At 36.4% G+C, this 12789-nt stretch overlaps 2 protein-coding genes and 1 non-coding gene across 7 annotated transcripts; 1 reads left to right on the plus strand and 2 right to left on the minus strand.

The window, feature by feature from the left end:
- Nucleotides 1-86: 86 nt before the first annotated feature.
- LOC122311059 (probable E3 ubiquitin-protein ligase ARI2) lies at nucleotides 87-5871 on the minus strand. Of its 4 annotated transcripts, none has more exons than XM_043125414.1 (7): nucleotides 5305-5869; nucleotides 4548-4580; nucleotides 4178-4454; nucleotides 3155-3635; nucleotides 1770-2318; nucleotides 1530-1690; nucleotides 87-615 (listed from the first exon to the last, which is right to left on the minus strand). In XM_043125414.1, exons 1-7 carry the CDS (start codon nucleotides 5419-5421, stop codon nucleotides 479-481), a joined length of 1755 nt encoding a protein of 584 aa, XP_042981348.1. In that variant the 5' UTR covers nucleotides 5422-5869; the 3' UTR covers nucleotides 87-478. The 4 variants fall into 4 exon arrangements, with proteins under 4 accessions (XP_042981348.1, XP_042981349.1, XP_042981351.1 ...); XM_043125415.1 differs by having other exon boundaries at nucleotides 87-612; nucleotides 5305-5868; XM_043125417.1 differs by having other exon boundaries at nucleotides 4541-4580; nucleotides 5305-5408.
- Nucleotides 5872-7966: 2095 nt separating this feature from the next.
- Nucleotides 7967-8040, plus strand: TRNAN-GUU. The gene has a single exon. It is a non-coding gene; the product is annotated as a tRNA-Asn (tRNA).
- A 315-nt stretch (nucleotides 8041-8355) lies between these two features.
- LOC122308863 (EEF1A lysine methyltransferase 4) lies at nucleotides 8356-11093 on the minus strand. 2 transcript variants are annotated; one of them, XM_043122134.1, is made up of 7 exons: nucleotides 10916-11093; nucleotides 10719-10815; nucleotides 10247-10385; nucleotides 9429-9523; nucleotides 9153-9287; nucleotides 8958-9062; nucleotides 8356-8637 (listed from the first exon to the last, which is right to left on the minus strand). In XM_043122134.1, exons 1-7 carry the CDS (start codon nucleotides 10966-10968, stop codon nucleotides 8509-8511), a joined length of 753 nt encoding a protein of 250 aa, XP_042978068.1. In that variant the 5' UTR covers nucleotides 10969-11093; the 3' UTR covers nucleotides 8356-8508. The 2 variants fall into 2 exon arrangements, with proteins under 2 accessions (XP_042978068.1, XP_042978069.1); XM_043122135.1 differs by having other exon boundaries at nucleotides 9441-9523; nucleotides 10916-11092.
- Between the last annotated feature and the right edge of the window lie 1696 nt (nucleotides 11094-12789).

Genomic DNA, 12789 nt, shown 5'->3' on the forward strand with positions numbered 1-12789 from the left:
TTCCCTTTAATTAGCATTGAATGGAAAAAGGGGGGGAATAAAGCAAACCTATATCAAGTATCAGAAAGAATAATACAGCACTGAACTAGGCAGGAAACAATCAGATTTAGCAAAATAGCCATTACTTCCCAGCATCCAAAAATATGGCAATATCTCAGATGTATGAGGGGGTTCCTCAAGATTCAGATAGAAAATTTACACATCTATCGCCCACCAAAGCCAAATAAAAGGATATATATATATATACACATTTTTGGATCTTCGAAGAGAAAACGATAGAAATAGGTACAAGGTTTTCCCAAATTTCTTTTCGAGAAAATGAAAACAAAAGGCCCAAATTAAAAAAGAGAAGATAACGCTTTAAGGTAAAGTTCTTGGGTGTTATCATCAAGAAATGATCAATCGCATTGAAGTAATAATGGACTAATGTTAGATCTGTACATATGTTGTACTTATATGAAGCCTACAACTTTGAAGATCAATTTCTGTCAACAACCTCGGCTGGCAAGTTTAGATCAAAAAGGCCACCTCCAAGACCATCCTTTCTAGCACGCTTCCTGGAAGAGCATCCACTCTCGTCAGAACTCCCGGAGCCTGAAGGTCGATCAAATTCTGCTGTCCCACCAAACATTTTCAATGTGTCAGAAACTTCTCTTTATGTTAGCATGACTAACCATCCAAGCAACATCTACTGAGAAATGGTATCTGATAAACTATTTGTTTACAACCAAACACAGAAAAGAAAATTTAGCACCCTAAATGAAATGCAATGCCAAGATCAAGATCGCAAATATCCTTATTTGTTTTTTTCATATCCTATGCTCTTAGAGGCAAGATCATGTTATAATTCAAAGCTAAGGCCCTATACACAATCATTTCCATACGAGACTATATGAATCCAACAAATTTGGACATGTGAACCCAATCTCTCACATATGAACCACAAAGCTTTTAACACCTTTATACTCTCACATATGAACCACAAAGCTCTTAACACCTTTATACTAAGTTTGGTGGTGATTTCTTTTCCCTTGTTTGAGTAATCCGATTATATCTTTCGTCAAATAAGGATGGTACTTTATCGTGTCAATAATAATCCCATGTTAGTTGTACCCCAAAAGAAATTGTAAAACGAGAAATTAAACTAGCTGCACTTAATATACTTTTTATATATATTTTTTAAAATTCACTGTTAAAAAAATACTTTTTTTAACAAAAAACATGTTGAAGGAAGATTAAAAGAGGGAATGTTTAACTGAAACGGGAAGACCCATTTCAATTGCGAATCATCAGTATACATCCATAGTCACATATCAAGTTTCTCATAAACCTATTAGAATGCCTCACATCAATGATAGACATGCTATGCTTCAGACACCATAGAAGATTTTGTAGCAAATAACCATAACCACGAAGGATAGTGAAGTTACTCTAACTTATGGTTGCACATTCCATGTGCCACAGTTCATATCCTTCTACCAATATATATCATACAGATAACAAAAAAGGTCCGGAGGTATCCATTTTACCACTTGTGCCATGGTCAGAAGCTAGATATTTGTCACTATTATTGGCTTTCCAGCAAGCAATAAGTTCTGATGCTCTCTCAATTCCCTTTGACTTGTAAGGAGCAATATTGTGGTTACCAAATTCGAGAGAACCCAACAAATCATTTTCAATGCAATCATACCTGCATGAGATGTATAAATGCATGAGTTTAAATAGGCCCATATAGTTAAAGCTTTTGCAACAATAATGCAGATACTTACAATTTCTGACAGAGAGTGTCTGTAATAACTGACAAGTTAATGACTTGCATCCTTATCTCCATAACTTTATCTTCACTAAATTGATCAAAGGGCTCCTCCAAAAACTTAGAAAGTTTCTCAACATTTGCTTCAAGCTGCTGCTGCTGGTCCTCAAATAAATGCTGTTTTATTTCATTTTCTTCTTTTGTCATCTCATCATTGAACAGCTCATCTCCAAACATATAGAACGCAAATGGGTATGAGTATGAAAGAACACGCCTGGATCTGAAAAGTCTATAGAGCCCATTATTTACCCAGCTGAAATCTCTGAGCATTGAATCCCTTTCTTCTGTAATTGACACCCTCTCTTGTATGGTCTCTTTCAACTTACTTTCCTGCTTGAAAGAATCTGTGTGAGCTCTGTAGCGATTAAAATAGTGCAGATATCGATCGTGATCCCGCTTTGCACGTTCAGATTTTTTCTCTCGTTCTGCTTTAAAGCGACCACAACTATGACCGGTTATACTTGACCAAGTATGGTCTCGGCCAGTAGCTCCACCACAAAGCCAACTGCATAAAATAGAAAAGCAAGTATTTTGCATCAACATTAATAACAAAAGAAAGGCCAAATGTGGCTGGATTTCTTTTTATGTTGTTGTTTTGTGTTTTTGGGGGGGGGGGGAGGAATTTAACAGACCAACCCATACATGAAACCAAGTGATGCCACCAGAGATATCTAATTAGGAACCTTAAAGAAAGAAGTGAAGTGAAAACAACAAAAGTTTACAAAAGATGAGTGACCATGAAAAAAAAAAAAAGGACAGGTCAAGAAAATGATGACCAAATAAAACCGAACCAACATTAAGCAGCAAAGGGGTTCTATTCAACCCCATAGCACCCAGGTGTCCTTAAGCTATACATGGTTGGAATCATCTATATTTTAACAGCAGCAGCAAAACCGTTGAGCCAATCCAATGTATTTTGGGATAAAATAACATGAAATGGAAACCTGGAAACACAATATCACGGATCTAAAATAATTAAGGTCACCAAGGTGATACTATGACGAGAGATGTAATTAAAATTTACTTGTTAATAATCCCAGCAGAGAGAGAGAGAAACTAATTAATGTCACCATAAGCAAGCTGATCATAATCCAAGCATCGGGAGATAAAAAAAGCACAAGTGTGCTGGCTGGAATGGGCTACTTCTGAGTTTTATGTGCCCATAAATCTACAAGACAACTTTCACATACGTGTTACAGAACTTTGATTAGAGACCTAACCAGGCCAAATTCAAACTATGAGTTCATACAACTTCAGGTTATATAAGCTTAGGGCCTCATTTTCACATATATGTCATAAATGAAAAGCTAATTACAGAGAAGAAAAAAAATGAGCCCTCACCAAAATGCTTGACCACAGATGCAGCTCACAAGGTTGCAACCACCATTCTTCTCCACATGTTTGTGGCACTTTGGACAAGGCTTTGTATGAGCTGTTATCCAATTAACTGTTTCTGATTCATCTTGGCACTTCTTGGCCCAAAGTTCCCACATCAGACATGAACAAGGCGAGTGTGCTTCTGACAAGCAACTGAAACAAAACTGCAAACCACATGAACATTCTACCTCGCAGAATTCATCATCCTCAATGCGTATTGCATTCCCGCAATGTGGAGCACTTGGGCACCATTTAACCCTCTTATTATCTTCAATATATGACTCAAGAAGGAATCTATCAAACTTCTCTGCCATATCAGGTTGCCTTTTACTGACTAAATTCCTTACAACTGCTTCATCACATATAGAATTGCATTTGTGTGCCATGCACCTAATGCGCCTACTTTGACCATCATTTATCTTCACTATAAAGTGTTCTGTCCAGCCTAAAAATGAAACATCGCCATGAAAGATTAGGATCCAGATAATTCCAGCAAGATATTGCATGAAGGAAAAAAACTGGAGAACAACAACTAACAAGAACTCGTGATAAAGCAAGACCCCTCAAAATTAGGGGAATTAGAAGGGGAGGATAACATGATTATGTAATTGTTCCAAAGGCACCTTTATACACATAATAATTTATTAAATTTCAGCAATCTCTAAAAAAATACTCATCATTTATCTTCCTCGATTGTAAATCTACCTGATATGTAATCTTTTCCTCTCCTTTCCACCCTAGGCTACAATCAAGTAAGGGAGGGATACCCATTACCCCCACCCTCCTATTATTCACTAAAAACATCCAAACAAAATGAGATTTATTCTCCTCTCTAATCCTCAGTCCTCCCCTTACCACTCCTGCCAAACTCCTAAACATAGCATAAAAATCTATGAGATAACTCGGGACAAATAATAAAGATTATATAAATTTCAAAGCAAACTGCACTGAAGCAGAAGGTAAGGAAACAAAAGCCAGAGTGCTTACAGTTGTTGCAAAAATAATGGCCACAGTCCACTCTTGTTGCCTCATCACTAGCTACATCTTCCATGCAGATATCACATGTTATTGTGGAATACAGTGGTGAATTGAGATCTTGATGCTCAACCACTGTAACACCCGCTTCTGCAAACAAGCAACCCTTCCCTTTCTCTACAAGAACTGCAAACAACCGTTCAACATCCCAGCGGTAATGAATAAGTAAAGTCCTGGCATGATGCTCCCTCAGGAATAGCAAGTCCATTACTCTACGCAAATCCTCCCTCTACATCATTATGTCCCAACGTAAAATATCAATATTATAAAATCTTTAATAAGAATGTCCTGAGATAATAGTGGAAAAAGGATTACTTTGTACCTGCGCAGCCAAAAGAGATTCTTTTGTAATTACCTGCGAAAGTGCAACGGTTAAGCAAAACGCCGCAAATATGAAATAGAGTCCTTGGCAGAAAGAGGACTCAGCACAGGGACAAGACAACACGGAAAGTTTCCAACTTAGGATATAACCTTACGATAGTACGATAAACCTAAAAAACAAATAAAATTTTTGCGTTTGCCACTTCACAAAATTTTGAATCTCCATATTGGTAGTCTGGAAAAAGAAAAAAGGTTTCAATAGCTTTACGTGCAACTACCGGCCCAAAAAAAAAGGCATCCCGTATACCAAAATACAAAACAACAAAATTAAGCAGCAACTATTCGAAGCGATGCATTCAACAAAGTCGGCTACTTTGAGCTCAACACTGATCAAATTCCCAAATGTCAATACCCCCCAAAATTGAAACCTTTGTTGCAATATAACTAGAGCAAATCAAAGCTCTTATCCTTAAAACAAACAGCCCCACTCCCCGCGCTCCCTTCCAACAAAAAATAAAAAACCTAACGTCAGAAGTATAACCCAAATTCGCGATTAATATTGTCACCAAAGCCCGAAAATCAGCAATCCCAAAGTCCCCATACGCCAAAAAAACTGGAAAAGAAACACGCAGCCGTGCAAAACGAACCAAAACTCCCATAAAAAATCTCTCTTTGCAAAACAAAAGAGCCCTCCGAAATCAAAGATAATTCCACCCCCAGAATCTCAAAAGCGAAAGTTAAAAATAAAAGTCGGATACCTTAGTCGTGGGACCCTTGGTAGGGGCACACTGGAACTCAGACTCCTCGTTCTCAAGGCCGTCGAGCGAGTCCCGATCGGAGTAATAATACTCCTCGTCGCTCGCACAATCCTCCATGGACAATCGATACTTATTGACAACAAATATTATATGAACAATAAAATTAAAATGAATGAGTAGATAGGCATATGAATAGGCCAATTGAGGCGGAGATTCGAATATTCAATCGGATCCGATGACCGGAGCCGAGAAAAATCCTGGTATTCCGGCACTATCCGATGGGTATACCGACGATTATGCCGGCGATGAGAATGGAAAGAAAAAAGGCTTCCGGCCTTGAGGTGAAAGCATATACGAGTGGAACACCAGGAATGTATGTCTGACGGGGAGAGAGAGAGAGAGAGAGAGAGAGAGAGAGAGAGAGTTTAATAAAGCGAGGTCCTATGCCTTTCGTGGAAATTAACGGAAGTTCTGCTACAAACGGCGTCGTATTTTTGCGGGTGAGTGGTGGCCCTATTTTTCTTTAAGAAAATATATAAGAAATGTCGAAATCCTCACACATGTTATATGACTGTTAAGCATAAAATTGCTTCGAAAAAAAAAAAACTTTTAAGCAATTTGTTATCCTAAGGATAATTTGTATCTGTCCAATAGGAAGGTAACATGTGGCAAATGTAATGAAAAAATTTGGTGCCACGTATATTCCACCCAGCTTACACGTCTATTAAAAATGAACAATAATATTGCTTCGTTGGCAAGATCAATCTAATGGCTATGATGTAAGCTTGATGATTAAGCCTTAATAAAGGGCCAAAATTAATACTTGGTAATAACTAAGAAAGTGTGATTGTCCTGTCTTTGTAATCTCAAATGACCTGGATAATAGGTTTATATGCAATGATGATAAATCCTTAACATTAATGGAATAAATAATTATTTATCTATATTACATTTTGGAAAATGCTAAATATACTTAAAAATATATATAAAAAATTTACTTATTCACATGTCAATCATTGATAGACTGAAAATCATGAAATTTAAAATTTAAAATTTAAATTTAAAAAAAATAAAAAAATGAGTCTTATAAATAAAAATGTAAGTATATGTAACACTATTCATTGCATTTTATATTTATATGTTTTTTTTTTCCCTAAATCTTTGGATCCAATGGTGAATAATACTTAGACAAATGTTAACTATATTTAAGAAAAATGTAGAAAAAAAAACTGAATTCTCAATGTGTCAACTATTGATATGCTGAAAATTATGAAATTTGAAATTTAATTTTTTTTTTATATTAATAATATAAGTTTTGTACGTAAAATTGTAATTACGTGTATTACTACTCTAATATTTATTGATTGCATAATTAGATTAATAGCAAGAGTAATTAGATATATGAGTTAATGTGTTATATATTTGATATAGAAAAATATTTTTGTCACAAAATAATTATACAAAAGTAATTCCACAAACTGATGTGATTTGATATGGTTTGTCAGGTTGTAAAATTATTTTTATTGTAAAATAGATTTGATGGATTATGTAAAGTTATATCAGTTTGAATGATTATTTTTATATAATTTTTTTTGTGGATATAACAATTTTTTTATATAATATTGCAAAAATATGCGTCAGCATGACATTTAAAAAGTAAACTTGAAGATCACTGGCAAAGATGTTTTGCAAAATATATGGGCTATGGAAGAGTATGTAGTTTCAATGATGGCTTAATTTGAGGCGGACGATAACCTCAAAAATGAGAATAAAAAATCTTAGAAACTACACCACTATCAGTCTATCCCTTCGTGTCAATGTAACAATGTTTGGTAATGCTTAAATCAAAAATTAACTTTTAATTAATTAAATTATAGAGGGAGATGATAATGTTAAGATAAGTACACCATGAATCTCTAAATTATAGAGATTTTATATTTTAGATTCATAACTACCAAAATTGACACGGTGTATCCTTGTACTATTATAATCCGATATTTTTATTTATTTAAATAATTTTCAATTTTCATTTTAAAAAAACTTTAAAAAATTGATAATTTCTAAGATGTTATAACTTAAAGACATGCTACACAGTAGACTGACACCTAATATATTAGAATTTTTAAAATATAGAATAAAATATGGTAAAAAAGTAAAATCACATATTTAAATAGTGTAAAAAAGTTTGGGGATGACGTTTAGAATTTTTCTATAACTTATAGTCTTACATACCACTCCTCAATACTTATGCGGTTGAGTTTTATCTGCAATCATCTTTATTTTTTAATCTAATTATCTCAAGTATTGTGAAATTATTAAAGAAGAACATGAAAAATGGCATGGAGAATTTATAGAGTTTTTTTTTTTTTTTGGGTTAATAATTGTATCATGCTCAAGTATATGCAGTTAGGCTCTGTTATCGTTTTTGTTAATTTAAAGTGTCGTTTCAATAGTGAATGAGATATAAAGAGTTGAGATGAAAGTTGAATAAAATATTATTTTTTAATATTATTATTATTGTTTTGAAAATTGAAAAAGTTAAATTATTTATTACATATTATGTAAAAATTTAAAAAAATTATAAAAATAAGACGAGATCAAAAACATTTCGATATCATATAATAGAATTACTAAGCAAAAGTTAATTTCTTGGAACAACACTGCTGGAATAGCTCAGTTGGTTAGAGCGTGTGGCTGTTAACCACAAGGTCGAAGGTTCAAGCCCTTCTTCTAGCGTTCAATTTTTACCCCTTTTTATTGATAAACAATCCCAAAATGACCACCCACAATCCTTCCCTGATTAGACAAATGCTGAACCTCTTCGATGATTTTTATTTCCGAAATGGAGGAATGAATCATATGATACATTTGAGTTCTGAGGCTGCTTGAGCTAAAGCCATGCAGATCATTTTACATGGCACTACAGTTCTAGCAAGCAATCAGTTCAGACAGATCACTTCTAAAGTACAAACAAGAATGGCTGGTGGTTAAATCACTAAAGGCAATCTAATTCATTTAACCAAAATGGAGAAACAAAATCTTGGTCTCCGGTTGATATTGACAAATTCATCCCTTGCATTCATATCAATATCAGTCAGAAATTCAGATCTGAATGTTAAATAATCGTAACTGAACTATCAACTATGCTTGGAGTACAGGCAAAACAAGAATCAAGATTACATTAGTGAAATTGACAAATACATTCTAATTATTCATCTCATCAATGTTGGTCCGAAATAGATAATCTTCGCTTTCCAACTCTTCATGAAGTAGACAAATTGATGGCATCTCGAAGCTCTCACCAGATCCTTTTCCATCCGACGATCTCTTTCCCTGAAACATGTAAATGGATCATTATGCACCACAAGCTTCTTCCTCTTTTGTACTTGAAATAAAATGAAAAAAACTGGTGAAAACATAGGGGCAGATATTAATCGCCAGGATAGAATCAGGACAAAAGATGAACGCATCGGTCATCATCCAAAATGACAATTTTCGAATGAGCTGAGAAAAAATGGATTTATTGTCAAAAGCTATGTAGAAAACAGTGAAATGCTCCAACTCCATCAGACGTATAACATTATACCATGGCTAAAAAGATAGCCTCAACAAGTGTACAAAACAATTAAGCCTGCGGCTTTATCTGGACCAACCTTCTTCAAGACATAGAAAAAATAGTGAAATCCATCACCAAAAGTACTCCACTCAACAGACCAGGTAAACTCTGGAGCATCAAACAAAGGACGCCTGAAATGTGGCTGTAAGAGATATGATTTCCACGTGAGAAATCAGAGTAATGGCAAATATAATTAGGAGTGAAATAGTATCTCTAAGTCTGATCATAACACCTGGCCGAATGAAATTGAGATAAAAATCCCATCTGGTTTCAAAACCCTATGAACACCTTTGAGTGTTGCCATGACCTTGGTAACTGTTGCTGGTGGCAGATTCCATGGGTCTCTACTATCCACGAACAATACATCCTTCAAAATTAAGAATAACAATAAACGGTCCACTCATTAAAAGTCAAAGACTAGGTAGTGGAAAAATAACAATTATGAGAGTTTATTCACATGGAAATTCCAAAAAAAAAAAAAAAGAAATCGATAGGAAAACAATCACACATTGTTGGTTACCATGGTTCCTTTCTCAATGATCACATCAAAACACCCATCGCTAAAGGGCAAGTCTAGCATGTCAGCTTGTAGAACCTTTATTTCTGATGATTGAAGCAACAAAAGAGAGGGCAAAGGAAAAATGAAAAATACCATGGTTAAATTATCTGTTTAACAGCAAAAGTTCACTTCTAAAACTAGGTTAAAAGATAATTGACAGACCTTTTCCTTTTTCATTATAGACATCCTAGAAGTATATATTTTCAGAATGCACATCTTTCAACTTTTTTTGAGAAGAAAAAAGATAAATAACTTTCTTTGATAAGTGATAATAATGCCAGACACAATTCATGCCAGTGACAAACAGGAGTACAAGAAATTTATTTATTTTTTATAGGTAAAACGGGACTAGGAGAAATTCGTCGGCAGTATTAAAAAAAAATCCAGACAAAGGAAGAATCCATCTCCAAATCTGGCATTCCATGGCATAGAGCTCCCATCTCTTCATATGTTTTTAAATATATGTGAATCACAGTATACAGTTTACCATTAATCACTTGAAAGACGTGTGCCAAAGTACTAAAGTTAACTATCTTAAATACTCAGGCAAGGACGGTAAATTTTAGTCACTGACTGCTTACTTGGATCAAAGCTACCCCCTCATGGAGCATGCTAAAGAAAGAGTTTCCTTCTTTTTTTCAGAAAATCATATCACTATGAATGTCACCAGCTTAAACACTCCAGCACAGACAAGAGAAACAAATCCTTATATAAGCATATAAGCAGATACTGATTGCAGTTACTTTCAGATATATCTATCCCCACACCTTTATATCCCTTCAATGCTAATCGCCTCTGCATCTTCTCCACTGCAACAGCTGATAGATCGATGCATGTTGTCTCCGTAATCCCATCTTTGTATAACTCTTCACACAACTGTGAGTTCCCACAACCCAGCTCCAATACCTTTATCATAAAACTTTCTTATCTTTAACGAGTTACATTACCATGTTAAGTGGCCGATTAAACTAGATTAAGACAGATTCAAGTCCAACAGGTCTCATATATGAAAGGAAAGACTTTCCAATAAAAAAAAGTTAGGACCCACATTCCACCATCACTTTGCCCAAATTAAAGCTCAAACAACTATATGGGTGGTTTTAGATAATCAAGAATGGAATTTGGTTGGTAAGTTCAACACATAAAATAACGAGCAAATCAAAATTATACATAGATAAATAAATATACACAATGTCACATATTTATTTATATATATCCACAGAGAGAGAAAGATAGTACAGTAGAATTGGGTTTAAGATGAGCTTGAATGAGGTGGCGAAAATGGGAGTAGTCTTTGAACCACTCGTAATGTTCCTCGTTAGAAAAACGATCGTTCCTGAAACAACAAGGACAGCATGAAGACGAGGCAATCAGCGATGAAAGATAGGCGTGGATAAGGAAACAGAAAGAGAAAAGTTGGAAAAAATTATTAGTACCAGTACTGAGGATCGAGGTAAGCCAAGGCAGTGGAGGGAGCAACGCTACTCATCTTCTGCGTTCCGTTCGGGCTCTGAATCGTGCCCAGTTATGAATTTTCGGGTTTTGATTATTCTTCTTCTTCTTCTTCGGACAAAACCAGAAAGAAAATCCCTAAACCCTGCCGAACTTAATTCTCAGACGCGTGGCCCTATATGGTTTCTAATGCAGCCCAATTCATGAATAGTAGGCCGGCCCATGGTTCAATTTATAAAAGGCCTATTTGTTTTCTTTCCCCAATTATTAGAACGATAAATAATATTATAATAGAACAAGTTTTGTACAGAATACCCATCTTTGTGTCTTTAAAAAAAAAATACCCATCCTTGTGTGATCAACACTGATCCACAATGTGCAAAGTTTTGACCAATCTCCACCTTCATTCAAGTGGTGTCAATAGGTTTGAGACCGTCCGAAACCTCTCTCTAGAAACCCAGCAAAACCCAGCAACCAGACCGGGCAGGGGGTGGGGGGGACGGGGGCCTCAGCTCCATCCTCCCTTCCTCCCTCCCCTTTCCTCTCCTTTTATATGGCATTTTAATTTAGTTTTGGTTTAAATCTCTGGTTTTGGTGTTTAAATAAGCTCTTGGTGGAGGTCTGAAGGGAGCTGTATCGTTGTGACTTAGCGCCATGGCCAAGTACTCGGTTCACCCCAAAAACCTTCTCTCCGGTGGTTTGGCGTCTTGAGGCAGGGAAGACACGGTGGTCGGTTGGCCTCTGGTTTTTTTGGGGTGAGTGGCCGAGCGGTGGCTCTGGTCTTTCGAGGTGGTCTTTCGCGGTCGTGCAACCCGTTGTGGGGGTGGTTAGGTGGTTGGCAGCTGCTCTGTCTTTTGGGAACAGGGGTGGCATGGGATGGGTTTGTAGCACAAAGGGTTGCTCCCGTGGTGGTCAGCCGTTGGAGTGGTTCTGGTGTTGCAGGATCGAGGGGGAGGTACATCAGAGGGGCGGAAGCGAGGGCCGACTGGAATACTGGGCGTGGTGTGGAGGATGCAGCGTGGGCTGACCTGAAAACCTGCTTTGGTGAGAGTAGTGGTTTTTGGTGCTGTTGGATGACTTCCAGCGCAGCGCGAGGCACGGGGTTGGGATCCTTCAATGCTGTAGATGGAGGCGGCGACAGAAGAAAGGGATGAACCCTAACGGGTTGGGCCTAATGGTTGGGCCTAACGGGTTGACCTAACGAAGCTGGGCTTTCAGTTAGGCTGGGCCTAATGTGTTTACAGTGTCTGGGTTTTTTGTTTTTTACAGCCCTTTTCAGTTTTTGTGTTTTGTATTGGTGAGTGTGGGTTTGGTTTAGTTTTTATAAATAAAAAATAGACTAGTGTCCCACTCCTTTTTAAAGGAATGTGGGTGTTTGTCCTAATCCTCTTTGGGAGGAATGTAGGTTTGGTACTCTTCCTCTTTGGGAGGAGAGAGTGTGGTTGTACTCCTCCTCCTTAGGAGGACGGAGCGTGAGTGTACCTTTCTTCTTTGGAAGAAAGGTCGTTTTATCTCTGTTTTAAAAGAGAGCTTTCTCTCTTAACTGTTGTCAAGAGATGAGGTATAGAAGTTTAGACAATGTCCGTCACAAAGAAATTTGTTGACGGGGAAGCTCCTGAACAGTTGCATTAGTTGACTTATAGTCTGGTTCTCCTGTATTGATAAGTCACAGTTGTAACTTCGTTTATGAATGAATGTATTGAAGCATTTTCCATTAAAAAAACAAAACACTGATCCACTAGAAGAAAAATAAGCCCAATATTAAAGTTAAAGCCACCATAAAAAATTAGGCTCATCCCAGGTCGAAGAAAAATTCTACACAGCAGCCCACACTTTTTCACACTACTAAAAAAATGTG

This window comes from Carya illinoinensis, chromosome 5 (assembly GCF_018687715.1).
Source record: "Carya illinoinensis cultivar Pawnee chromosome 5, C.illinoinensisPawnee_v1, whole genome shotgun sequence".
Classification (NCBI taxonomy): Eukaryota; Viridiplantae; Streptophyta; class Magnoliopsida; order Fagales; family Juglandaceae; genus Carya; species Carya illinoinensis.